Raw genomic sequence first — 27,258 nt, 5'->3', positions numbered from 1 at the left:
GTATCCCAAGGCAATGTTTGATTTTGGCCATTCATTTAGATGTATAAATGCCAACAGCTTTTGGGAAAAAAAAGCCATTTTCTTTACTGTATAATCAACCTTGTCTATCCAAGACTCCTGGGAAATGATGGAAATGAGGGTGAGCAAGTGCGTAGCTGGAGAGAAACAAGCGTTTCTCCAATTGACTAGTCAACTCAACACATTCATTAATTCCAAACACCTTTAATGATAAACTCTTTGCCAGTTGTCATGCTAGGAAGCAGGAATACCATAGGAAGAAGACATGGTTTGTGCCCTCATGTAGCTCACAGTTCATTAAGCTTATGGAAGCGGGTTTCATGAAATTGAATTTCAAGTCACAGAGGAGAATGGTGAAGACGTACCTTTGGCTCCACTATTTTTAGTGTTCAAAGTTGTCCATCCCACTTTTTGTGTTTTAAGCCTTTCAGATTGACCACAATAAGTGAGGACACCATGAATAGGTTGGATTTGTTTATCCTCTCCAGGATCTCATTTTTTCTAGAAGGCTGGCTAGTCAAACAATATATGTATTCTTTTGGTGGAAATATGCCTCTTACCTACCACAGAAAAAGTAAGAAGAGTTCTCACAAAGAACTGGGAGTAGATATGGCTAGGGACAATCTAATAGCCTTCTGTCCTTGGAAGAAACATGAATTTTTATCGCCTGACATTTCGGGCTTGTTATCTTCTTAGTTCCTGATGTGAATGCATTGAATGTCAAATTGAAGTGGTGTTTTCCTTTATTTTTTTCCCTTTTTGGAAGCTTCTCGTATAAGGCATAAAAGGGTCTTTTTGTTTTGCTTTGTTTTAAAGCTTTACTAATTCTTGAAAGATTCTGGATTGCTTAAAATTATTTTTAGATTTTGCTAAACATGGAGCTGCATTGTACACAAAAGTTCTTAAAATTGTCCCAAAAGCTAGTTTTCTAAGTGGAATAACTTTTGAATTGAACATTTATAAGATTCCTTTTATTTTTTAAGGAGCTCTAAAATCTGCATCATAATCTAAGAAGTCTTAATTTTGAACTTTAACTCACCGTGATCTTCTACACTTGATATTATTTCACCTGTATCCTGTAGGCTCTCTGTTATGGTTAGCTTAGAAAGTGACCTAAGTGAGCTTAGTGTTTAATGTAGCATTACTGTGACTTTCCTTTAGAAATTCACTTTTATTTGTCTCCAGTCTACTTTTCGTCTATTTGTTTTGGTTTTTTATTTTTTACTTTTGAGACAGAGTCTCATTCTGTCGCCCAGGCTGGAGTGCAGTGGAGTGGTCTCGGCTCACTGCAACCTCCGTCTCCAGGGTTCAAGCAATTCTCTTGCCTCCGCCTCCCCACCAAGTAGCTGGGATTATAGATGAACGAACGCCACCATGCCTGGCTAAGTTTTGTATTTTTAGTAGAGACGGGGTCTCACCATGTTGGCTAGACTGGTCTTGAACTCCTAACCTCAAGTGATCTGCCCACCTCAGCCTCCCAAAGTGCTGGGATTACAGCTGTGAGCCACCACACCCAGCCCATCTATTTGTTTTATATAATCTAATTTTCTTTTTAAAAACATAGTGAGGTGGAAAGTCTCAAAGATGAACCCCAAAGGACCACACTTTGGCATTCATGCCCTCATGTAATCCTCTTCTGCATTAACTCCAAGCTGGCTTATGACTTTAACCAACAGAACATAGTGGAAGTGATGCAAAGCCAGTTCTATGACTAGCTTTTAAGAAGACTGGCAACTTCTGTTTCCTCCTCTTGGGACAATTGCTTTTGGGAGCCCTGGGCTCATATGAGAGAAATCTCTTCAGTGTCCTGCTGAAGAGATCATGTGAAGATGCTCTGAGACTATATGGATAGGGGGCAAGCTCCCCCTGTCTCAGTGCCCTAATGGGGCCTCCAGATGACTCCAGTCCTAGTAGTCCAAATGTAGTCCAATTTCAATGACATGAAAGATTTCAAAAGGGAACAGCAGAAGAACCACCTAGCTGAACTCAACAACCCACAGGAAAGTGAGACAATAAAATGGCTGTTGGCTAGCCCCTGTGTTTTGAGGCATTTAGTTATGCAGCAATAGTTAACAGCACATATGACAGACTCGTTAATCATAAGACTCTAAATATATCATTTCTTTTTACCAAAGTGATTTGTTTTCTTCAAAATACTTCATATATCAGTTTGAAAGATTAAACAAGCTTTCAGTGCACTCAGTATCTAGGTTAGTGAATAGTATTCTTATTCTCGATCAAAAAACTCATCAAAAAGTGGGATTCTCTCTGTCCTGGTCCTCACCAGTGCTCGTGGCTTCTTCTCATCTTTCCCCAACTCATCTGAGTCAGAGCTGGAACTGTCCCAGAGAAGCTGTCTCTGGGCCTCTTGTTCATGAAGCCATGTTTCCATTGTGCCAGTTTTCCAGGGACAGTAGTTATTCACTGCTTGATGTTTCAAAAATTCTGTATTCTGTGAATTACCTACAAAAAAATTAAGTTTCTTTAATTTAATTTTTTCCTTTAGCAATGATTTATTTGTTTATTAAGTGCCTAGCTTAATAAACAATCTGCTTGGTGATTTTCAAACTACATATACATAGTTTGAAAAATTATATATATGTAACTTGAGGTATATATAAATATATACATTATGTATATAAAAATTTCAACTGGTGTCTCTGTAAGGATTAAACTTTTTTTTAGTTGTTATTTTTTAGTCTATTTATTTATTTTTTTGAGGCGGAGTCTTGCTCCGTCGCCCAGGCTGGAGTGCAGTGGCGCCATCTCGGCTCACTGCAAGCTCCGCTTCCCAGGTTCATGCCATTCTCCTACCTCAGCCTCCCGAGTAGCTGGGATTAGAGTCACCTGCCACCATGCCCGGCTACTTTTTTGTATTTTTTAGTAGAGACAGGGTTTCACCATGTTAGCCAGGATGGTCTCGATCTTCTGACCTTGTGATCCACCTGCCTTGGCCTCCCAAAGTGCTGGGATTACAGGCGTGAGCCACCACGCCCGGCCTAGATGTTATTTTTAAACTGATTTAAATCTTCCAAAAGTCACAAAAATGCAACACACACCTATATACCACATCCATCAACATTTTGCCACAATATTGCTTACATCATATATATGCATCTATCTATCCAGCTATCTCTCTATCAATCATCTATCTATCATCTATCTATCTATACATGCTTTTCAGCTGAACCATTTGAAAATTAGTTGCAGAGTCACCTCCCCCCTAAATATATCACTACAAATCTCTTAAGACCAAGGGCGTTGTCTCTACGTAACAAAACAATTATTACACTTTAGAAATTTAACATTGATATAATACTATTTTCTAATATATGATCTATGTTCAAATATTCATGGTTGTCACAATAATGCCCGTTATAGCTACTTTTTATTTCCTGTTTGAGTTTTAATTTTTAGGTCCAGGATCCAATCTAAGATCATACATTGCATTTTATTTTCTTGTCTCAGTATCCTTTAATTCAAGAATACTCTTCTATGCTTTTCTTCTCTTTCTCTCTCCCACAGTCTCTACACCTCATCACCATTCCTCCTCTTTCTCCTCTTTTGTCTCCTCTTCCATCTTCATTGTCTGTTTCACTTTTCCCAATGTAATGATGACATTTTGAAGAATCCAGGTCAATTATTTTACAGAATGATCCTAAATTTTAGCTTCCCTTATTATTTCCTTGCAATTAAATTGAGGTTAAACATTTTGGGCAAGAATATTGCACAGGTGACATTGTCTAGTGGTTTATATTGAACATCTACTATGTGCTAGACACGTAATATATACTTCTGACATAGCAGAATCACCTGTTGCAGCCTTTTAGAAACAGATTGTCTAAACTGTACTCCAGACCCATAGTACTGGGAAGTTCAATGAATCTGGCGTTCTATTTTATTTTATATTTTTTATTAAAAGAGTCCATTTGTTTTTAGTTTGGGATTTTATTTATGTGCATATGTATTTACCTTAGCTTTTTATTCAAGCAGTTCCCAGCATTCTTTATAATGCACTCCAGAAAGCAACAGGAGCTTTGTTCAAGGGAAGCTGGCTTTTAAGCAAACAAAATCTTCCCAACCACTTTGGAGCTAAAACAAAAATCTTAGGTCAAAGTCCAGAGTTTCCCACTAGACTGGTTGAAACGACCATAACTTTTGAATGTTATCTTAATGATAATTGTTTATTAAATCTTTTGGCAGTTTATGTAAGCCCTTGATATCTGAAGTTGTGTACTATTATATAAGAAAATCAAATATTTCTTTTTACCTGTGCACCATATTTTTAAAAACTACTTTATTGAACTATGATTGACATACAAAAGCTATACATATTTAATGTATACAGCGTGGTGAGTTGGAAACAAGCGTTTTAATGTGAGAATTCGTGCCTTGTGATTTGTTGGGCCTCAGTGAGAGGCTACCAGTTTTTCCCCTTGAATACTAGTATAATGATTGTTGTTGCCTATTTAGATAGCACTGGCAGATAACCATGTTAATTAATGTCTGCAGCCCTGGTCTCTCTCCTAAGCTACAAAGGACGTTTTTGTAGAACTGGACACCTCCACTTTGATATCTGCTTGGCAATAATGCAGCCCTACCTTCTCTTTCTCTCACAAACCTGCTTCTGCTCCTGGCTACCCTAATTCAGCAAACGGTACTACCTTTACCCCATTGTCTGCCTAATTCTTCAAGAGAAACCCAGGAATCTACCTGGTCTCCTTACCCTCTCCATGCACTCACATCTAACCTATCACCTGATAATTCTGATTATTTTGTCTCCTAAAGATCTCATATCTGGCTGCTTCTGTCCGTCCTCATCGAGACCCTACTCTCCTGGTCTCAACATCATCTCTCACTTGCGCTTTTGCTGTGTCCTTATAATTGGTCTTACTTCATCCTTTTACTTTCCCCTCCCACCCATTCTCTACAGTGTAGACAGAGTGATATTTAAAAATATGAACCTGCTTATGCCACTCTCCTGCCCTATCAGTGGCTTCCCAGTGACCTTAAGATAGAGTTTAAAATTCTTATCTAACATGGCTTACAAGACCCTGTGTGATTTGGCCCTGCCCATATCTCCAGAGCCATCTCCAGTTACTCTCTGAATCTCTCATTCGCCTGGAGTCCATCGTGTTCCTTCCCACTGCAGGACTTTTGCACATGCTGGGGTTGATTACCATTTTGAACATTCCAGTACCCATGGTCCTCACACTCACATGCCCTCCTCCCTGCTTCATCCAGCTACTTCTTATCTCGGTTTAAATGTCCCTTCCTCATGGAAACTTTCCCTGACTCCGCAGATACCAGGTCTACCCAGTATACTCTTGTTAAACAACTCTTTGTTAAACATCTCTATGCAAGATCCACAAACCAGGAACCATATCTGCCTGGCTCATCACCATACAATGAAATGACCACACAATGCCTGGCACTTGGTATGTGCTAAATAAATATTTGGTGAACAGATAGATGAATAAACGAAAAAACAAATGAGCAATCAGAGAATTTTGGGAGATGGGAAGTATTGGTAACTAGGACCTAAAAAAGGCCCCATTCATTGGGGCTCAGGAGTGTCAGTCATCTCTGTTCTGCAAAGTAGTCAAGAACTACCAGAGGCACCACTCAGACTGGGAACAGGAATTTTCTAGAACATCCAGCTATCGGCAGGAGATCTGAAACAGAAGGGGAATGTTTGTTTGTGTTGGGATCTAATGAAATATTAATGATAGCCTAAGTCCCACAACACCCTTGATGTTATGAAAATTCAGGTCTAATGTTAGTGTATGTGACAAAATTCAAATATTCAGTTTCATCCTTGAAAATCAATCCTTTGTCACTCATAAAGTATTACATATATGGTTTTGTGTATATAGCATTAAAATTTGAGCACTTCTGAGCTAGATTTCTTATTACTTGTTACATTTTTATAAATCCTTGTTTGATTCTCTGTGGTTTATAGACTTTAAAAAATAAAAACACAGTCTTTAAAAACCCAAATGGGTTTCGGGTGAGCAGAGTAAAGGAAAGTGTATCCTACTCCAAAATTAATTTAGGGAGAGGGGAAAGCAACAGCTGTCAGTGGGAAAAATAGGAAGTGATTTAGGTAGTAGAAGAATCACATAAAGCATGAAACCTGTTTGATGGTTGTGTATTTTATAATATGTGTTTCAGAAAACTGTATCACTACTATATCAAACCCAGAATTTCACATACAGAGCTATATTGAAAAATAAAACAAAATAAGATTCTTTATAGAAAGAGTGCAGGTGGCCAGATAAGACCAGAATTTTGAAGCTGGCATTCAAATAACGGATTCAAAGTGACACATCACTGAAGCATATGACTGTTTTCACTATAAGACATCAATTCTGACCGGGTGCGGTTGCTCATGCCTGTAATCCCAATCCCAGCACTATGGGAGGCTGAGGCCGGCGGATCACGAGGTCAGGGTTTCGAGACCAGCTTGGCCAACACGGTGAAACCCTGTCTCTACTAAAAATACAAAAGTTAGCCGGGCGTGGTGGCGGGTGCCTGTAATCCCAGCTACTTGGGAGGCTGAGGCCGGAGAATCATTTGAACCTGGGAGGCAGGGGTTGTGGTGAGTCAAGATCACACCATTACACTCCAGCCTGGGCAACAAGAGAGAAACTCCATCTTAAAAAAAAGAAAAAGACATCGATTATATTCTTCTTCAGTTTTGTCTATATTCCCATACATTTGTATGGTACTTCTTCTTCTTCTTTTTTTTTTTTTTTTTCTTTTTTGAGACAGTCTCTCTCTGTTGACCAGGTTGGAGTGCAGTGGTGTGATCTCGGCTCACTGCAACCTCCATCTCTCAGGTTCAAGTAATTCTCGTGCCTCAGCCTCCCCTGTAGTTGGGATTACAGGCATGTGCCACCACTCCTGGCTAATTTTTTGTATTTTTAGTAGAGACAGGGTTTTGCCATGTTGACCAGGCTGGTCTCAAACTCCTGACCTCAAGTGATCCACCCTCCTCAGCCTCCCAAAATGCTGGGATTACAGGCATGAGCTATGGCCTGTAAAGTGCCTGGCCACACTTCACATTTGATGTGTGCTTTTATACATGTTATTTTTTACATAAACTTTACGTGGTATACAATACTTTATTCCCATTTTACAGATGTGGAAACTGAGGTTCCTGGAGGTTAAATAACTAGAATTTAGCTATATTCTTTCTCTCTCTAGAATGAAATTATATAAAAAAATATACAGTTAATATTTATTGAGAGGCTATCATGTATCAGGTACTATTCTAGGAACAAGAAAAAGTCCCTGCCTTCATGGAGCTTCCATTTAGTAGATGCACTACTGGGACTCAGTGAAGGGCTTTGCGGTCAGTTCCAGTGCTCTTCCCACCCTCTATGTTCATTCATATCACAGCTTCAGCAAAGGGTAGGAGCCACAGAAACACATTAAATCTCATAGACTTGTACACCAAAAAGAGTGACATTCACTATGTGTATGTTATATATAATTTGTGTCATATGATTATATATGTAATTTATTATATGAATGTATGTAAAATATATGTAAAGCATGGGAGATTTCATTTTAAAGATGCAGTAGAAAGCAGTGGCTGACTTTTATCTCACAAGAGAGCCACAACCCTCATTTCACCTTTCAACAGGGGAACAAGAAAGGTCGAGTATGTCATTAAGTAAGAAGAGACAGCTACAGAGGAACCTTAATGACCAGACCCTGACAGTGGAATGCTTATGTAAGTGTAAGATCTTAGCTACACTCCATTTGTAGGAAAAAGTGAAGTACTTTTAGAAGGCGCGGAAAGAAATCAAAGACGCTCTCTGGGAATAAGTGAAAAGGAATCATCGCTAGGACAAATGCTGAGTGCAGAGGTGAAGCCTGTTGGCTCGGGAGTCAGGTGCCCTGTAAGTGCATCCCCGAGCAGCTTCACCTCTCACTGGCTGGCTGTGACCTTGCACATGTGACTGGACCTCTCCAGACCCAGTCTCTTCATCTGTAGAAGAGAGGTGGTAATAATTTTCACCTTGTAGAGTTAATATGAGGATTAAATGATGCATTTAAAATTCTTAGAAGCACTTTATAAATACTAGCTGTATCCATTATTATCCCAGTATCCTACACTTTTACATGTACAGGGCTGCACAGTGAACACTGAAGCACAGAACAGAATGACACCCTTTGTAGGCATTGTAATCTCTCCATCATCAAACACATTTCCAGTGATATTTGCCTTACTTCTCTTTCCAACAACTTCAGCAATAGGCAAGTGAGTTGATGCAGACATGTCATTCTAAGAGTCTAGTTAATTATGATATCATTATAATAGGAAGAGTTTGAATTCCCTTTCTATTTCATGCTAGCAAAATCTACATTTTCTAGGCTTATTTTGTCATGTGTATCTCACACACACATGCGTTGTTACAAAGAAAAAGATTCTCATAAGGTTAAAGTGTTGAAAGAGTTCTCAAGGGTTATCTGGTCCATCTAAGTTTGGCTAATGTTCAACATCACTTGAGGAACTTTTAAAATGTAAAATTCTTTCACCTTCAACCTAGAGATTCAGATTCAGTAGGCTGAACCTGGGAGACAGGACTGGGTGTTTCTTTTGTTTGTTTTGAGATGGAGTCTTGCTCTGTTGCTCAGGTTGGAGTGCAGTGGCATGATCTTGGCTCACTGCAACCTCTGCTTCCCAGGTTCAAGCGATTCTTTTGCCTCAGCCTCCCAAGTAGCTGGTATTACAGGTGCCCGCCACTGTGCCCGACTAATTTTTGTATTTTTAGTAGAGATGGGGTTTCACCATGTTGGCAAGCTGGTCTTGAACCCCTGACCTCGGGTGACCTGCCCGCCTTGGCCTCCCAAAGTGCTGGGATTATAGACATGAGCCACCATGATCGGCCCTAGGGCTGGGTGTTCTTGAGAAGCTCCTCAGGTGGTTTTGCTCTTAACTGAGCACTACTCAGTTTTTGTGCACTACTGGTTTTGTGCACTACTGATGCAGCTACGCCTCCCTGACTGGCACTTGAATTGGTTCCTGCCTGAGTTACTCCTTCTATTCTCCCTTCTCTACACTCCGTCACTTCCAGGAGAACATGAGCTCCAAAGTCTGCCAGCTGCTTTAACTTTCCTTTCAGAAGTTGCAGAGTGCGGCCTTCTTTGAAAAATAAGGTCAAGGAGTCACAACCCCTACATTTGCAAACTTTTCCAAAGCTGTCCTTGACAGAGTTCCAAGTCCTTGGTGTCCTGGTGGGGCCGTGTGAGTGCAGGTCAAAAAGACCTGACCTTGAATCCTGGCTCTGTCACACTGGCGCGAATGGTAGCTCCTACCTTCTAGGTTGTGTGAGAATTAAAAGAGATAATGCATATTAAAGGCAAACCACAGTACCTGGCTTATAGTAAGCACTCAACAAACCTTAGCTTGAACAAAATGAAGCAGCTTTGAAAAGCATCAGGAGAGCAGAGGAAAACTCCTTTCTCCTGTGCCGGTTTCTCGTCGGTCCCCTCCAGCTCTGAGACATCTAAGGACTTCGCCGATGCTGGTTTTTCTTGACGTGCTCTCAGGTGATGACTGTTAAGTGTCTAACTTTAGCTGAGGCTTTTTTCTTGGTTGTTTTGCATATTTTTTAAAAGATATTGTTTAAAAAAAATAAAAGATATTGCTTAAATGGTAAAAATTGTTTGTGTGACTACAAAGGATATTTCATTCTGAGACTTGGGAGTATAGATTAAATAGGTGCCTCAAGTAGATTTTCAATTATTCAGCCTTTTCTTATTTAATTAACTTATTGATTAAGCATCTTGTTTCTCCGAGTAGGAGCAGTGTCTCTTTCAGCAGGCGATTTTGCATCTTAGAAGTTCAAGACCTCTAGAGACGTAGCCAGCTTTTCTGCAGCTCTCTCCGTGGTGGGTCAGTCCTGCTGATGTGGGGAATTTGGCTCACAGCACAGCAATCTGTGTGTGTGAACAATATTGGAAATTTCAACTGTGGGTTTGCCCTGGGGAAATACAAACAAGGAAAACTTAATGGTGCTCTAATTGGTGGGGCAATGTAGCGTAGAAGTTGTGGACAAGCCTGTCCATTAGAAAGCATAGAGCGATCTGAGAGCATAAACAATTCGGCCCAGCTGAAATGTGGGAGCTGGGTGCGAGAGTGGCAGAAGGTGAAGCTAGAAAGGCTAGGTAGGCAATGACTGGATCCTGAAAGGCTTAGAGTCCCATGTTGAGTTTATTTTATTGAGACAGGGAGTTTGCTATGTTGCCTAGGCTAGGTTTTGAAATCCTGGCCTCAGGTGGTCCTCCCACCTCAGCCTCCTGAGTAGCTGGGACTATAGGCATGAGTCACCACACTTAGCTCCATGTTAAGGAGCTTAGACGTTGTCTTTAGGCTGACAGAGAATCACGGAGGATTTTTGTTTTTCTAAGCAGGAGAATGACATGGTCAGATTTGCATTTTGTAGGATTACTCTGATGTTAGTGAAGTGCTTCTAGAACTTCAGTGTGCATGAGAATCATCTGGCAATCTTGATAAAATGCAGGTTCTCATTCAGTAGGTCTGGGGTATGACCTCCAATTTTGCCTTTCTTAATAAACTCCCAGGTGATACTGATGATGCTGGTCTATGGTAACACTTCAATTACTGAGTAGAGTTAGGAATCACTTAAAGTTAAGTGTTTCTTAAACTTTAAGAGCATCACAATCACCTGGAGGGGTGGTTAAACCCAGAGTACTGGGCATAACGCCTGCAGTTTTTTATTCAGTCACTCTGGGCCCTAACAGGTTCCCAGGTGATGCTGATGCTGGTGGTCTGGTGACCACATGGAGAACCACTGAAGTGAAGCGTTGATGGATGGAGAGTAAGACCTAATGGGAGGGGCCCAGTCAGAAGGCTGTAGCTGGAATCCTGGTGTAACAGGACCAGGGTCATACCTAAGGCAATACTACCAGGAATGGAAGAGAAAGGGCAGATTTTACTGCTAGGTGACATCAGCAGGGCTTGGTGAGCGACCAGCTGTAGGGAGATAGGGAAGAGTGACATTGGAGACCTTGTCCACTGAGCCAGTAGATCAGCAGGAACAGCAAGCTCAGGGTGGGCAGTGATTCATTCTAGAAATTCTGAATGTGCCAAAGAGGGTTGACCTGCATGGAAAAGGGTGCAGTCAGGGAGATAAGTGTCTGCATATGGTATCAACCCTGCTGAAGCAAATTTGCCATGTGACTGCAGGCAATGTATCTTCATGTGCTTCATTCTCTCTAACCACAAGATGAGGCTATTTTGCCTTTTCTCCTTCTAGGGATGAGGCAAGGCTTGCAATGAAGCATGCAAAGCATATTAAACCCGTACAAAGAAAGAGACATTTAATTACCAAGCGTAAGTTTCTGTCTTTTCCTCCCAGCCATCCAAAATTACATGACAACATGCCCACTATATTCTGGGAAGTAAAACTCTCAGCAAGAACTCAAAGCTGTTTGCTGTCTTCTCACCATGCCCCTTCCTTGGTAGTTTATTTGATGAAGTTTTAAAAATACTTGAAATATTTTACTAAAAAATTGTACATGACTCACCGGGACCTCTGTTCAAGATTTCATCAGGCAATATGGTTAGAAGGTCATGGCCATCGTTCTTTGGGGTGCTTTGAAGGGTTTTCTTGGCTTTATGGTCCCTTGGACTTTGCTTATTAATTCTTGCCTCTCCATGAAGACTTTTCTTTAACTCCATTTGGGCCTGAAAATCATCAGCCATAAATGATCAATGTTCTTCCCAAGCTACTTTCACCAGAAGAGATCAACAGATCAGCCACTTTGCAAGTTGTGTGCTTATCTGTAGACATCTGCAGTCCTCTAACCAGAATATGGTTTTCTTTTTCCTACTAGAAGGTATGGGAACTTTCTTTATTCACAAGCTTGTTAGGAAAAAGGTGAGTGTGGCCAGTCTCAAAAAGGTATGGCTCAATTAGGATGAGGACCCTTACAAAAGCATGTTTCTGTAGGCTAGCTGATATAATTGGAGTTGCAGAGAGCAGTAACTAAAGGCTTGTTTCCTAGAGGGAGGAATTTGGAATATGACAGTTACAGGCATTACTGGTAAAGGGTTTTTGTTTTTTTTTTTTTTACAAGCAGTCTTTCTTGTTAGATAATTCTATGGCAAGAATTATAGAGAGAGGCCTAGGTATCGGAATAAAGAACAACTCACCCCCTCCTCCTTTCACTAAACCAAGAAAAATGATCTTACCCCATTTTCCTATGTCCAGAGTGTCATAGGAGCAAACTATTTTTAAAAATGGAGACTTGAGGCACAGATACATCCTTGACAGGACTGAAAACTTAGAAAAGACTCAACAAGGTTATCAGCAGAAGGAATCTTCCTGATTCTTCTCAGCTTTAGTAGTTGAACTTTCAACCTCAATGACTAGATTTAAAATGCTAAGTAAAGCCTGGGTATCTATGCTTGATATATTCATGTGGCAGGGCAGTGATTATGTGATGAAAATTTGGTAAATATGACACTCTTTTCTCTTCTCACATTTACCTCTTGTCTTTTACGAATCATTTCCAGCATTTGCATCTTATGCAAATATTGTCTGTTCTCAGAAGTATACATTGGAGTTTGCATTTTCTTTTCTAGTACCTGCTATGAAAGACAACACACTTGTTAGTAAGGGGTAATTTGTTACTGACTCTGCAATTCACAAGTTTACATCCTTCTTGAAACAGAGTGAGATCTTAATCAGTCATAACCCGCAGAGATATCTTGTGATGACAAAAGTGGACTATTGTATGTCCCTGACAAGTCCTTTGTGTCACTGTCAATGATTGAAGTGGCTCTTTGATGTGTATGTATGTAGTTTTTTAGGTTGCTGTAGAGTTTTGTAAACCTTAAATGGGAATATCTTTCCATATCTCATTTTTGACAAGATATCACTTCCCTTGTAAATAGATGCTTATTACTACCTCCCCAGAAATGTGTTCGGTTTGAAGAAACCTTCCTTTTTCTCCCTGCCTCTTCTACCATTGACTAATTGACTGGCTATGAAATGAGAGGGAAGCTGCTGAATGGTGAAATGGAACCTATTTCTATAGAGTGCATTTCCATATGCCAGCCTAAGCCTTGGAGAATATTGCAGTCTAGGGAGGATTTGAGGTTGATTATTTGTGACTCTGAACATCTCCCCGCTGGTGCATCATAAACTCCAGTGGGACAGTGCAGACAGTTATTGAGGGCAGCCAGAGGTGAATATACCTTCATTTGTCATTTGCTGTTGCCAGGAAAGGTGATGTGTTTGACAATACCTTTTGTGTTGCCGTGTGGATAGTGACTGTCAGCTGATGTGAACCTCAGGGAGGGGCCATCTCCGCAGATGCTGTCAGCACCACAAACGTGGGCTTGATTCTGACAGCACCTGGACGTCTTTAACAAGTCAGCCAGCCACACAGCAGCACCTAGCTAGCTCCAAAACAAATTAGGAGTGGAAAGTGTTGAAAATCTGCTTCTGCCTCCCAGCTTTCAGTTCTGTGTGAGGGGAGTTCTAGTCAACAGAACATTACAAGTGCAAAGCAGGGAAAAGATACACAGAAGACATTTCTCAGGATTAATTTTTGGTGAGGTTGTGGCAAATAAGTCAGGAATAACTTGTAGATAAGATTTCTCCTGCAAACAGAACAAAGAGACTGTTTTAAACTGAGGGGAGGAATGAAAGGGAGGACTTATGCTGAATTTTTCACAGATTTGAAAACTTCAGAATCACCAATTTCTAAGTAAAAGTCTTTTCTTGTCTACATTGCCCTGTTTTCAACACAAAACAGAAAAGGGCGCAGAGCTCATGCAAGAGGTAAGAGCCACTACCAGTTGGAGGCATGCACAGAAGAGAATAAATAGCTTTGAAAAGTTCTCACTCTGAATGACTTAACAGTTTGATTTGTCTTTGAACTCCTCCATGCAGAGAGTGCATGAAAGGACCAGTGTGCTCCAGTGCCCCAATCCTGTGTCGCCCACCCCTAGTTCACCTCCCTGTCAGGTTACTGCTGCAGCTCACCTTTGCTTTGTGCATTGTCCTGGCTTCTTGCTGGCTTAGGAGTCTTCCTGAAGTAATTACTCGTGGCAAGTCAACGGGTTCAAGCTTCTAGAAGTTCAACGTTTAGAGTAGTCAGCATTCCTTTCATCTCATGCCATGAGATGATGAAACACAAAAGCCAGACATTAAACTATCTTAACACTTTGCAAAAGCGGCACTTATTTCTGAGAGCATACAGGAAAGGTGGTTCCAACAGCATTACAGTTATATTGGTGCAAAAGGCTTTTCAACCTATCTGGGTTCTTTATTATTCTAGTGCGCTGTAGACAGTGCCTTATTGATCTAAGTATTGGTCAGAGAGTTAGGAGACTAAGAATCTTCTTCTGTCTGCATTGAGGGACCATGTCCAAAGTTATCAAACCACCAGGATCTTAGAATATTAGAGATAAAAGAGGCACTAGGAATTTATTTTATTTCACACATTCCTTAGGTACCCAGCTGAACTATTCCAGCCCTTAGGGAAGCAATCTGTTTTTAAGATCTCTAGAGAAGCTCCTTAGTAGTAATCACTGGTGACTATGAGACACATTTAAAATGAAACTGCAGTGTGCTAACACATTTTAGAGATGTCTTTTTCTAGCAGGGGCTTGGCTTGATAGGGGAGATCATGTTGGAGTTTCAGGGGGTCACTAAGACTGGGCAGCAATTCATGTCAGCCGGTCTGCCTCCAGCCCTTCTTGCCTTAGAAGCTGAGCACTGAGAAGTGATCAAGCAGGTTTGGGAGATGAAGGGTGGTCTCTTCACACTGATGTGCAATGGGGAAAGTGGAGGGCCACAGAGTTTATCTGTTCCTTCAGTGAGTACTTAATGACTGCTACATGCCAGACATGGGGATGCAATGGTCAGCAAAAATGGACATGGCCCCTCATGGAGCTTACAATCTATGCGTAATAGATGTACTTTTGCTTGTGTGATTATTCAAGTGATAATTACAAACTGTGGTCAGTGCTTTGAAGAAAAAATCTGCAGGGCAGAACTATGATGCTACATAACTGAAGGACTCCACCTGAAAACTAGGGTGTGTTAGGGGTTGAACTGTGCTTCCCCACAAAATTCATATGTTGAAGCCTAGCCCTCCATACCTCAGAATGTGAATTTATTTGGAAATAGGGTCATTGCAGATATAATTAGTTAAGATGAAGTCATACTGGAGTAGGGCAAGCCCCTAATTCAATATGATAATGTCCTCATTAAAAAAGGGGAAATCTGGACACAGACACACACAGGCAGGACACGATGTGAAGATGAAGGGAGAGATTGGGGTGATGGTTCTTCAAGCCAATGAACAGCACCGAAGAGTGCCAGAAAACTACCGAAAGCTAGGAGAGAGTCACGGAGCAGACCTTCCTCACAGGCGTCAGACGGAACCAACCCTATGGACACCTTGACCTCAGTCTTCTAGCTTCCAGAACTGGGAGACAATACGTTTGTATCATTTAAGCCACCCAATTTGTGGTACTGTGTTACAGCCTTAGCAATCTAAGGCAGGAGGGAAAGGGCTAGGGAGGCAGTTCAAGAAAGTGCTTTAAGGTAATACCTTTTCAGTAGAAATGGAAAGATTGGGAGTTTTTAGGGGACTAAGGTGTGCCATAGCCCTGAGGTGGGGAGTGATCATGATCTGTTGAGGGAATGGAACGAAGTCGGTTGGCTGCAGTTTAGAGTAAGTGAAACAGCAGCTTAGAATGAGCTGGGGAGGTGAGGCAGGGGCCAGGTCATGTAAGGCCTGACAGGCCATCAAGATACTGGTCCCTTAGAGCAATGAGAAGCCACTGACATGTGTTAAGCAAAGGAGTGACATGATTACCTTTGCTTTTTAAAAAAAGGTCACTCTGGCTGCAGTGTGGAAACTAGAAAGGAATAATTATGGATGTGGAGAGATCAGCTAGCAGGACAAAGATGATGGGCTGGGGTTGAGAGAGGAAAACTGATGATCTCTACAAGTGTTTAAAGCTGACCAAATGAGATTCATTATGGTTAGTAAATGGGAATAGAGTCCACAGCACAAGGAATGGAGGGTGTTATACCCTGTGATGGGCAATCCAGAGGAAGACCTAGTTTGGCTGGGAGGTAGAAGGAAAATACAAATTTGGTGTGCAGTAGATCAAGTTTGAGACACCCTTGAGACAGGCCAGTGTAGCTGTTGAGTTATACCGGGAGCTTGGGAGGAGAGGTCTGTGCTGGAGATTTTGGGGAATAATCCCAGAGTAGAGCATGAGTGAAGCCGAGGTCATGGTAAAGGTCAGGAGTGAGAAGAGGAGAGATAAAGACTGCAGACTCCAGGAGTTCCAGTGGTGAGGCTGGTGGCCAGGAATAAGCTGGCCAAGGAGACTGGGAAGTGATGGCTCAAGAAGGAGGAGGAAAACCATGAGGACATCATGCTGCAGCAAAGAGTGTGAGCTCTACTCCCACCTTAGTCCACTGCTGAAGGCACATGCTAATTTACTTTAAAATGGTTTAGTTTTGGTGTGATTTGTTGCATTATTAAGAGGTACATTTGGAAGTCAACTTGGCTTTCAAGGTGACCAGGAACAAAAGAGAGAGTGGAACCACGGAAGATAAATACTGGATATTCAGTACTTGTAATGGGGAGCATGACCTGTGTCCACCACTACTTCCCTGTACAACCACTTCTAGGTCCCTGGTCCTGGACTGGAGAGCATCCAGCAGTCCTTTCTGCTGGAGCACCCCAAAGTAGACCTGGTAAGGAAGAGAAGAAGGGCAAAGGATGTGGAGACAAAGAAGAGACAACAAGGGGAAAGAGTTCATCTTTATGTTAGATATGTGCCAGGTAATAATTTGCATTTGTGGTGGGAAGTGATTCTCTGTTCCATTCTCACCTCAGAGGAGGAAGTGGGTCTTTTTTACATAACTTAGCAAAGATGTAATGAGAGGAGATCAGTCCTAGTAAGAGAAGTTTGTTCCCCTGGCTCTTAACTCTGCAGGACATAAAGATGCAAAGCAAATGGGACCTGCTGGCACAAGAGGCAGCTGCTGATCAAGTCAGAACACTGCAAGAAAAGTGGAAGGAGAGGAAGGGGAGGGGAGGCCAAGGGAGAGGAGCCCCTCAAGGCACCTATGGGAGGAAGAATCAGGAATGACTCAAGGGGGATTTCTGGAAGCTGGGGAGAACAAGTGTTTGTGGCATCCTCTGGACATGGAGAGTGTTCAGGATTTGGTTCTTTCTTATTAGGTCTATATGCCTTTGCAGCCATTACTGCATGCCATACCCAGGGTTATAAATATGTAATCTCACTCAATACGCATGTGAACTCCATGGATAATTATGATGATTCCCCATTTCAGAGAGGTTGCTGACTTGTCTAAGGTTGAACAGTTAGAAAGTGGCATCTCCATGATTCAAGCACAAGTGTGTCCAGCTCCAAATCTAAACCTCTTTTCTGCACTATATGTTCTCCAGAATGGCTTATCTCAGACTTTTCTGGCATTAAAAAAGAAGAAATTCTTGGCCCATTCACTAGAGATTGAGATTCAACAGGTCTGGGGTATATCCTGGAAATAAATATTTTCACAACTCTCCCAGGGATTCTGATGATTTCTTTCTAGGTTGGGGGCCACTGACTTCCACATTGCCTTAAGTGAATAAAGGAATGAGATCAAAATAGACTGCGGAGGATTTTTTTTGTGGAATATTTTGAAAATTGAGTCTGAAGAAGCCAAGAATTTTAGTTTTGTTAAACTCATCTATCCATAAATTCATAGACCAAGTTTTTGCTTTGCTAGTATAAATATGTAGTTATCACAGATCTCTTTCTTCTATTTTCAGTCTTTCTATTTAAACACACAATTCTAATAAGGGTTCAGTGGTAGATATCTGCAAGAACTCTCTCCAGGTTGAGTTTCTCCCTGGCCATTGAGACGAGCGTAAGGAACCACACTATTCCTTCACAAAAGCCACTAGATGGCAGCAACTAACATTGCAACTGGGATCTCTTCGTTAAATCATTTACCACTTGATTTGAGAAGCACTGCAGAAAAAATTGTTGGCGAAATTGGCTTCAGCTAAATAAACCAGTCAGATGAAATTGCCTCAGAATTCTGGGTTTATATGCATGTTCCTTTTCCCTGCCCAGGAAGTGAGATGCCTCACTTCATCATCTTCAAAGAGAACACAATGGAAGGAACTACTAGAGAATCAGTTAGAATGACACCTTATTTTCATTTTATAATACAAGTATCATTTGTTTAAAGACTTCTGGATTATTTGACTTCTCAAACAAAACAAGTGGTCAGCATAATCAGTTGAAGTGTCTGCTAGGAGATTTGGGAATCTAGTGAAGGGCCAGGGGACTCAAGAGTGCTGACATGGGGGTTGCAATGACAATTGATTGGTTGGGGTGGGTCTTATAGGGACAGTGAGATTTGAAGAAATATTTGAAGATGAGGTAGTTATCCAAGGAGATCATCTGAGGACACACTATATGTTGGGGGGGAAACACCTCCAATTTAAGCTAGACCTGAAATGGATGAATAAGAAGGTGATCAGGCCAGAGGGGACAGTGCTAATCAACTCTTCAATAAAAAGGCCCATTGGATTCAGAGTTCCCTGGCAGAGGCTCTCAGAGCCTCTCAGCTCTAGGTTGGATAATACTAATTCATGACTTGCTCTTTTTTGAGGAGTAGTTGTTTAGGAAGTAGAAGGTACCAAAAATATAACTCAAATAATTTAGCATACAATTAGATTTGGTTTAATAATTAAAAATACTTTTAGAATTTTGTTTGGCAGAAATTAGGCTATTAATTAGCATGTCATGAGGACCCAGCATGTATTATTCTCTCAAAAACTCATTTGTGCTTGAAAATGTGCTGAGCTTCATTTGTGAAGATAATTATAGCTGATCTCTTTGGGAGTGTCTGCCAAGTTTCTAGTGATTTCCCTCCTCTCTGGGAGCTGACTCCAGAGTCTACAGGGGAGACTCCTCTGCCCACATATCTACTGCATGAGTATATCCTCTGGCCATAGCTCATTGTACCAGAGCTGAAATCATGAGCAAAGCTGAGCCAATGTCCCTTCTCCTAGGAATCTGGAATTGGAGTCAAGAAGGCCCATCTGTCCATTGGACTGGAACTATAAGATACAAGCTCAGGGTGGCCATATTTCATGTGTACCTGAAGAACAGAGAAAACTCATCTTTGGTGAGAAAGAGTATAGCAAATGCACAGAGAAGAGCTTGGGGATTGAGAGAGCTCTGCATTTCAGGTTCCAAGGTATAATTCTTCCCTGAAGCTTAGGTGTCTCCCAGATCTTTGGTTCAATAAAGCATTCCTATATCCTTCTAATTAATCATGTTAGTTATTTTTGCTAGTCAGTGAGACTTCTAATACAGTCATGTTACAGTGATGGTACAGACTTCTAATACAGTGATTACAGGTCTGCAATAGCAGGGAGTGCACTTTGAGTGCTTTATCCCACCTCCAGCAGGGATGATGGGTCTCATTGTCATTCATTCACTCATTCATTTTACTCACAAACTTTTGTGGATCTCATATTAAGTATTAATGGCTGAAGACATAAGACTGAATAAGATATAGTATTTGCAACCTACAGAATGGGAGAAAATTTTTGCAATCTATCCATCTGACAAAGGTCTAATATTCAGAGTCTGCAAGGAACTTAAACACATTTACAAGAAAAAAACAACCCCATTAAAAAGTGGGCAAAGGACATGAACAGACACATCTCAAAAGAAGACAAACACGCAGTCAACAAACATACGAAAAAAAGCTCAGCGTGACTGATCATTAGAGAAATGCAAATCGAAACCACAATGAGATACCGCCTCACACCAATCAGAATGGCTATATTAAAAAGCCAAAAAACAACAGATGCTGGAGAGGTTGTGAAGAAAAAGGAACGCTTTTACACCATTGGTGGAAGTGTAAATTAGTTCAACTATTGTGGAAGACAGTGTGGTGATTCCTCAAAGACCTAGAGGCAGAAATACCATTTGACCTAGCAATTCCATTACAGGGTATATACCCAAAGGAATATAAATCATTCTATTATAAAGATACATGGATGCATATGTTAATTGCAGCACTATTCACAATAGCAAAGACATGGAATCAACCTAAATGCCCATCAATGATAAACTGGATAAAGAAAATGTAGTACATATACACCATGGAATTCTATGCACCCATAAAAAGGAATGAGATCATGTTCTTTGCAGGGACATGGATGGAGTCAGAAGCCATTATCCTCAGCAAAACTAACGCAGGAACAGAAAACCAAACATTACATGTTCTCACTATAAGTGGGAGCTGAACAACGAGAACACATGGACACAGGGAGGGGAACACCACACACTGGGGCCTGTCAGGGTTGGTGGAGAGGGAGAGAATCAGGAAGAACAGCTAATGGATGCTGAGCTTAAGACCTAGGTGATAGGATGATCTGTGCAGCAAACCACCATGGCACATATTTATTTATGTAACAAATGTGCACATCCTGCACCTGTATCCCTGAATTTAAAAGCTGAAGAAAAAAAGGCATAGTCTTTGTACTGAAATAATTCATTTGTCTTGATTCTTTGTTTTTAAGATGGTTGGTTAGGGTGTGTGTGTATGGAGGTGGTGGTGCAGTGTTTGAAATACCAATGTTCTCTTTTTAACCTTGTTTGACTATTGAGAAAATCAAAACCTAACCTCCTTTGTTTAGGATTGATAGATATAAAAAGTACTTGTGAGCTATAAAGTACTAGACAAATATTTTTCACTAGTTAGAGTAATATCTTCTATTTGAACTAATCAGCTTAGAGGCTTCACGGAAACATGTATTAAACACACTCCTTTGAAAGGAAGTATTTGATTTAGGAATAAAACATATTTTAAAACTGTCCTGTTTACCTAGAGGATTTGTAAAAACTTGTAAATTAGATATTAATTTATTATATTTCATTTTATTTTCTTTAAAGAATAATTTTGTAGTTTCTAATATTTTGGGAAAAAATACTCTTTTGAGACAAAATGATATAATCACTTCAAATAATGGCTGTGAGCTTCTGTGGAAGACAGGTAAATAAAAACCAACTGAAACAGAAATAATCCCCAACAAATGAGCTCCAGTACCCCTGGGATTGGTCCAGGCATCTGGGTGAATTGTGTAGCAGGTGGGATTTGGCTTCAAATGTCAGTGAGAGATCCTACTCACAAGAGAGCCCCAAACCCTCCTTCCAATGATGCTCATTTTCAAGGACCACTCCAAACTACCCATTCCCTTTCTAGGTTGAGAGTTCTTAAAATGTATAGCTATCTACAGAGAACCCATTAAATATTTATTAAGGTGAATGCGTTTAAAGCTCTTGCTTTGCTTCCTTGGAATCCAATGACCTGAATTTAAAAATCTAGAACAATAAAAGGTTAAAGATAGAAGGACTATAGAAATTACTTATGCTGATAGTACAGATTTTGGAGACCTGGTTGCTCTCTGACCTCTGTGAGTCTTTGGGGGTAGTTACTGAACTCTCTGACTAGCATGTATAAAACAAAGATAATTCTTCCTTTTCATAGGTGGCTAAGAAGATTAAATAAATGACATAGATTGAATTGCCTATTATCGTATCTGACTTGTAGTGGGTATAGTAGGTATAATTAAATAGTAGTAGCTGTTATTATTTATTACAAGTTGTTTTCCCATAGTCACCCAACTAATTAGCGCTAGATTCAAGCCTCTTGAGTTGCATCATACCTACGTCCTTGCTACTAAGCTTGCTTCTTTTGGTGGCCGGTCTTAAAAGCAAAATCATTGCTAAAGGAAAATCTTAAAGTAACAGAGTATTTGTGACTGATGATATTTTTCTTTAAGAACCTTCTCATTAATAGCTTGGTCATTATCAATGTCCCTCTTTGATGATTATATTTTAAAAAGGGATGTTACCATTATATCCAAGAAATTCCTTATGAAGCCTTTTAAATTCATCTTACTTGAAGTCTTTGGGGTGGATGCCTTTTAATAATACTTGTTCCTCTGTGTTCCAGTGGGATGTCAAAATCCACGTCTCTGGATGCTTGAAGGATTGGAGAAGAAACAAGAATAAAACATTAAATATAATTTACTATTAGATCAGGCAATCATTAGTTACTAGACTTTGTCAACACAATTTTGTACCTTTCCAGTTATATATGTCTAACCTGTGGGTTGAGTGTGGAGATGAAACACAGAAAGCAGGGAACCTACATTAGTGCAAATGACACTGTTTTAGTCTAGACTTGGGATTTAATATCTGCTCTCCTAACTTCCTACTCAGGTTCATATTTAGGGGAAGAGTTACAAAATTACCAATATATTGACTGCAAATATTTTTCAAACAGAATTTGGCCTGGAAAATAGAAATTTATTGACTTGTTTTAATTCCATAAAATCTCCTCGCCGAAATATAAGACATCAGAAAAATATATAACTTTAAAAAATGAAAATAATCTTCTTAGATGAAATAGATGATTGATAGATAGAGAGATAGATAGATAGATAGATGATTATACAGAGATGAGAAAGAAATGGAGTACGTGTGAACACAATTCAATAGCCCCTTTAGTGAAAAAAATTTCCACAGGTTGCCACTATAATACAGCATATCAATATTCTTTCCTGATGAAACAAGCCAGGGATATAGAGTTAAGCCTCTATTAGGAAACAGAGAGGCTCAACAGATCCATTATGGATTTTATTTTCCAGCTTGATTATCCTGAGCTCTTGGGAGTGCTACCATGACCAACGCTGCATGAGTGCAGTTCTTGTCCTTCCCTTTTAATAATCTGGACACATTCTGATTTCTAGATTGTTTCATAGACTATTTTACAGTCCCACTTTGCATTTTAAATGGAAAAATCCATGGATAATTATGCACCTTTCTCTTTAAGACATGTGAACGACCTCTTTAAGGACTTTGTTCTCTCTGACTTTTAGTGGTATGCAAACTATGTCCTTATTTTCTTTTGAAAAGATGCCAGCATATTGAGCAGGATGGAAACAACAAACGTATTGGATTTAAAAATGTAAGTATTTTTAGCTATTTTTTCAGAAGCCTTACTAATCCTTATTTTTTTATTTTAGTGATATTAGTCCATTATTTAATTAGATTCTCCTCAAATGGCATCGGCTGTGTCAGGCATTTATTTTTACCTCTGATTACAAGTGAAAAAAATTGATGAAGTAACTTGCCCAAGGTCATTCGATTTGGTATTTGATGGAGCTGGGGTGAGAATATGGGAGATCATCATGAGAATCCTCATGATCTCCTTGTTATTTATTTTCAATGTGATTTTGTCACTTCAGACATAAGCATATTTTCCAGTTGGGACTCTAAAGCACATGAATCAGCTTTCATCATTTATTCAGTTACCTAAATCTTTTTTTTTTTTTTTTTTTGAGACAGAGTCTCTCTCTGTCACCAAAATCTTAAAACTCTCGATGGGGATTTGGATAAAAAGGGAATTCCTCAGTAGGAGCGTTGCATACTCTTAGTGCACACTCACGCTCCATTTTTAAATCGTGTCTTGTCACCTATTCGTCTATCATAAAAAAAATTCCTAAGGGGAAAATTCCCATCTATGTGCATAAGAACTTGAAGACCATAGAGAACATAAAAATAGGCCATATAGAAACAACCAAAGGTTATCAATTCTGCAGACAGTAGACATGAAAAATCATTCCAGGCAAGATTTGCTAGGTACCAAAAGAGAATGTGAGGCTTTCTGAACAAGGCATCCAGTAAGGGAAACTTATTTGTGTTACTGATCCAGAAGGTGAAGGAAAGGGAAAACAATATACATATACATATACATATACATAATAAACATATGTTTTTCTAAGTGAGGATGTCTGTTTAATTATCATTGTGGTCATGATACAACATTTTACATGGCTTATAAAATATTCCAGGATAATTTATAGCCACTTCAGGCTCAGAGCTTCCAATCATAATGGGAAAGAATTCTGTTAGTTCTGCAGATGACCATGAAGAACGTGGGGTTGGGAAAAGGGTGACTCATCCACTCCAATGTACTGTAATAAATCAATTCTGTTTAGGGAGGTTTCAAAATTCATGTTAGAATTAACTCACTCTTAAAGTGCTGCTTTCAAAACCACAAAGCCTGGTGCATTAAACTATACTGGAGAGAATGATTTAAATTTAGAATCTAACTGAAACGCGATTGCTATCATTTATCACATTAGTATGTATATAATTTTAATGGTCTGGCAAAGCTAGGTATAAATATTGAAAGCATTACAAACTGAGCTGAAACAAAATGATTTATCCTTCTCATATGGAATGGTCAAAAGCCCTTTGTACAGTTTATACTCTCATTCTAATGCACCCAGAATACTTTCAATTGACATTCAATCCTCATTGAAAGATTTGTTTGAGTTTTCAAAGATAGCCTAAATTCCTCTACATTTCAGTAATTTAGAAACTTTCTGATATCATGGAGACAGTCAGATAAATCTATTAATAATGCTCCTTGGTCCAGATACACACATCTCATGCTGGGTTTTATGTTTACCTGCAGAGTATCTTCCATACCAGGTTTCTTGTAAAGGTGGCAGCTGCCCTTCCAAGGCTTTATTCTGGTCCTGCAGTCTTGCCAGTGAATGTGAAGTCGTTTCTTCCAAATTCTGATTGAATGCGAAGTCCACAGGGCCAGCTGAGGGAGTCTCTACCTCTTTGTTTTGCAAAGGTGCTACTTTGATCACCCTCGGGTGAGTCTTAGAGTGACTCAGGCCCATTTCATGTGAAAGACATTCAGAGGAAAGCTGCGAGGGAAGTGGTTTTGGGGTCTTTAATATAGCTTGTTTTAATCAAGGCATTTCAGAAGTTTACCCTGGCTTTAGAAAGCAGTCATTTCCTTCATGGCATCCTTCTAGCTCTGTTTCACTGCACACTAACCCTTTTGGCCACTTCCTGGGAGGCTGGTTTCCATGGAGACTTCCCTTCAACTTTGCCATTTCAGACCCAAAGAATCCAGTTAAACATTGACTTGGTTATGCTGCTTTCTGAAATACTCAGTGATAGGAATAGAAGCCACTATTGATCATTAAACGAATATCTAACACCAGGAAGGTTATTAACAGAGAGAGAGATGTAGAGCAGAGGTTTAGAGAAGTCTTAAACTTGACGCTTTCATTGCAAGAACCTTTGTAAAAAAAACTAACAGCTGAGAATAGCTAAGCCATCTTTGCAATTAAGAGGATGCATGCTAATTACCAAGGCTTTGTTAATCTTTAATTTAATTGAAGAATTTATCCTCCAAGTAGGAAAGAAAGCAGCAGAGTGGCTACAGCGTCATTTGATTTTTCTGTTGATGACTTGAGTTGCCTTTGAAGGGGATGAATACATTGCAGGACAGGAGGATAATAGAAACTTTTTTCCTGGGGATGAGGGGAAAAACTTCTTGAATAAATGGTCTAAGTAAACCTTGAGGTTTTAAAGATAGCCTATTTACTATGTTTTTAAATTAAATTAAATTAATTATTTTATTTTTGAGACAGAGTCTCACTCTGTCACCCAAGCTGGAGTGCAGTGGTATGATCTTGGTTCCCCACAACCTCTGCCCCTCCAGTTCAAGTGATTCTCCTGAGTCAGCCACCCAAGTAGCTGGGATTACAGGCACCTACTACCATCACACCCATCTAATTTTTGTATTTTTAGTAGAGAAGGGGTTTCACCATGTTGGCCAAGCTGGTCTCAAACTCCTGACCTCAAGTGATCCACCTGTGTTGGCCTCCCAAAGTGTTGGGATTACATGCATGAGCCACAGTGCCCAGCCTATTATGATTTTTAAAGTAGAAAAAAGACTGGAAGGAAATATGCTGAAATATTGAGTAGTGATTTTTGAATGGTGGGATTATGGGTGATTTTATTTTATTCTTTATACTTAGAAGTGGGACTAACTTTCAAGCTCTAATTGTTCATGACCACAGATTACTTGTCTTTTCATCACATCTCCATAGAGAAATTAAAAGAAAATTTATTTTTCATCTTTGCAGAATCCATTTCCTAAGGGACTAAGGTGGTGTTTGGAAAGTCTTGGTAGACAATCACATTTATCTAAAAAGATGCCTGAATTTAGTTTTTTCCTTACTCTCTTTGCGTTTTCCACATCATTTTCTCTGCAGCAGAGAGATTCATAAGTAAAGACTAATATATTAACAGTATCTGCAAACAAAACAACTTTTGGTAAACAGACTAGTTTAATTACACGGATAAAAATACTTGAACAAGTTCTAGTAAGATTTATTTTGGGGTACAATCAGTTTAAGTATTTCTAAGGGCAGGGGAATGTATTACAAACTAACAAATGAACTAGACATTGTGCTGAAAACTGTGGACTTCATGGATCTGGACCAGTAAGAGGGATTCAGCTCTTATGTTTTGTTTTATTATTATTTAATTTTCAGACAATATTTGTGGAGAACATGAGCCTTTGTTGAGGAAATTGGTTAGTTGTTAAAGGAATGATTAAAGAAATAAAGATGCATTTCTGTGTTTCTTTCTCTTTTCATTACTAGTGACTATCAAGCTTTGTGACTTTCCTCATCTGTGAAATGGGGTTAATAATAATACTTTGTGGGAAATGAACCTGATTCCATTTATAGCACTTAGAATAATACCTGACATGTAGTAAGCTCACAGTAATCATTAGCCAGTATCCTCCTCCTCTGAGGAAGTATTGCTACATATCTACATGTACATAGGATAGTCCTTGTTGCCAACTGGTCAGAAATTAAAATAGACATATTCCTGTCTAAAGGAGTTTGCCCCTAGGTATAGAAAAGACCAATGAGGGAAGGGTAAATTAATCTGGCCAATGTTACTGGGAAAACCACCATGTCTAAGGATTATCATGAGAAAATATTCATACACTGAAAGGATTTTATTAAAATGATAGTGAAACATTTAAATTTTATGAAAAGAGAAAAAGAGTTTAATTTCACTTACAGAGTTAGATATAAGATGTAATTTCTTATGGCTAGAGTTGTAAAACATTAAAAAGCTCTCACCCAACTAAAACCTTGACTACTTCCCAAACACTTTGTGATACTTTATAATGACCACACAAGAATGACTGTGACTATACATTATTGTGTTTAAAAATGATAAAATATGCTGTTATTTGTAACAGTCAGAATTCATGAACATGGAATGAG

General features: G+C 39.7%; 1 protein-coding gene and 1 long non-coding RNA gene across 6 annotated transcripts in view; one reads left to right on the top strand and one right to left on the bottom strand.

The window, feature by feature from the left end:
- Positions 1 to 206: 206 nt before the first annotated feature.
- CCDC198 (coiled-coil domain containing 198) lies at positions 207 to 25,003 on the bottom strand. Of its 4 annotated transcripts, none has more exons than XM_017872207.1 (6): positions 24,615 to 24,985; positions 22,035 to 22,117; positions 14,052 to 14,138; positions 12,548 to 12,649; positions 11,584 to 11,743; positions 207 to 2,481 (listed from the first exon to the last, which is right to left on the bottom strand). In XM_017872207.1, the coding sequence occupies exons 1-6, from the start codon at positions 24,835 to 24,837 to the stop codon at positions 2,246 to 2,248; spliced, it is 891 nt and encodes a 296-aa protein (XP_017727696.1). In that variant the 5' UTR covers positions 24,838 to 24,985; the 3' UTR covers positions 207 to 2,245. The 4 variants fall into 4 exon arrangements, with proteins under 4 accessions (XP_017727696.1, XP_017727699.1, XP_017727697.1 ...); XM_017872210.1 differs by having other exon boundaries at positions 785 to 2,481; positions 12,548 to 12,646; positions 21,988 to 22,117; XM_017872208.1 differs by having other exon boundaries at positions 785 to 2,481; positions 12,548 to 12,646.
- The window catches only part of LOC108529731 (uncharacterized), a 104,941-nt gene continuing 100,723 nt past the window's right edge, over positions 23,041 to 27,258 (top strand). For both annotated transcript variants that reach the window (XR_001885655.1, XR_001885656.1), the window contains exon 1: positions 23,041 to 23,105. This is a non-coding gene — a long non-coding RNA (uncharacterized LOC108529731). The remainder of the gene's footprint in view (positions 23,106 to 27,258) is intronic.

This window comes from Rhinopithecus bieti, unplaced genomic scaffold, assembly GCF_001698545.2.
Source record: "Rhinopithecus bieti isolate Rb0 unplaced genomic scaffold, ASM169854v2 scaffold_6717, whole genome shotgun sequence".
NCBI lineage: Eukaryota > Metazoa > Chordata > Mammalia > Primates > Cercopithecidae > Rhinopithecus > Rhinopithecus bieti.
The sequence above is the reverse complement of the archived record's forward strand: the minus strand, read 5'-3'. Positions and strand labels throughout refer to the sequence as shown.

Bases quoted from the DNA above. Each gene is read 5' to 3' on its own strand.
- CCDC198 (XM_017872207.1), bottom strand. From the start codon at position 24,837: ATGGGCCTGAGTCACTCTAAGACTCACCCGAGGGTGATCAAAGTAGCA. The intron at 22,118-24,614 runs GTAAACATAAAA...CAATCCTTCAAG, and splicing joins GTATGGAAGATACTCTGCAG to CATCCAGAGACGTGGATTTT. The intron at 2,482-11,583 runs GTGAGTCATGTA...ATTTTTTTGTAG, and splicing joins AATCTTGAACAGAGGTCCCG to GTAATTCACAGAATACAGAA.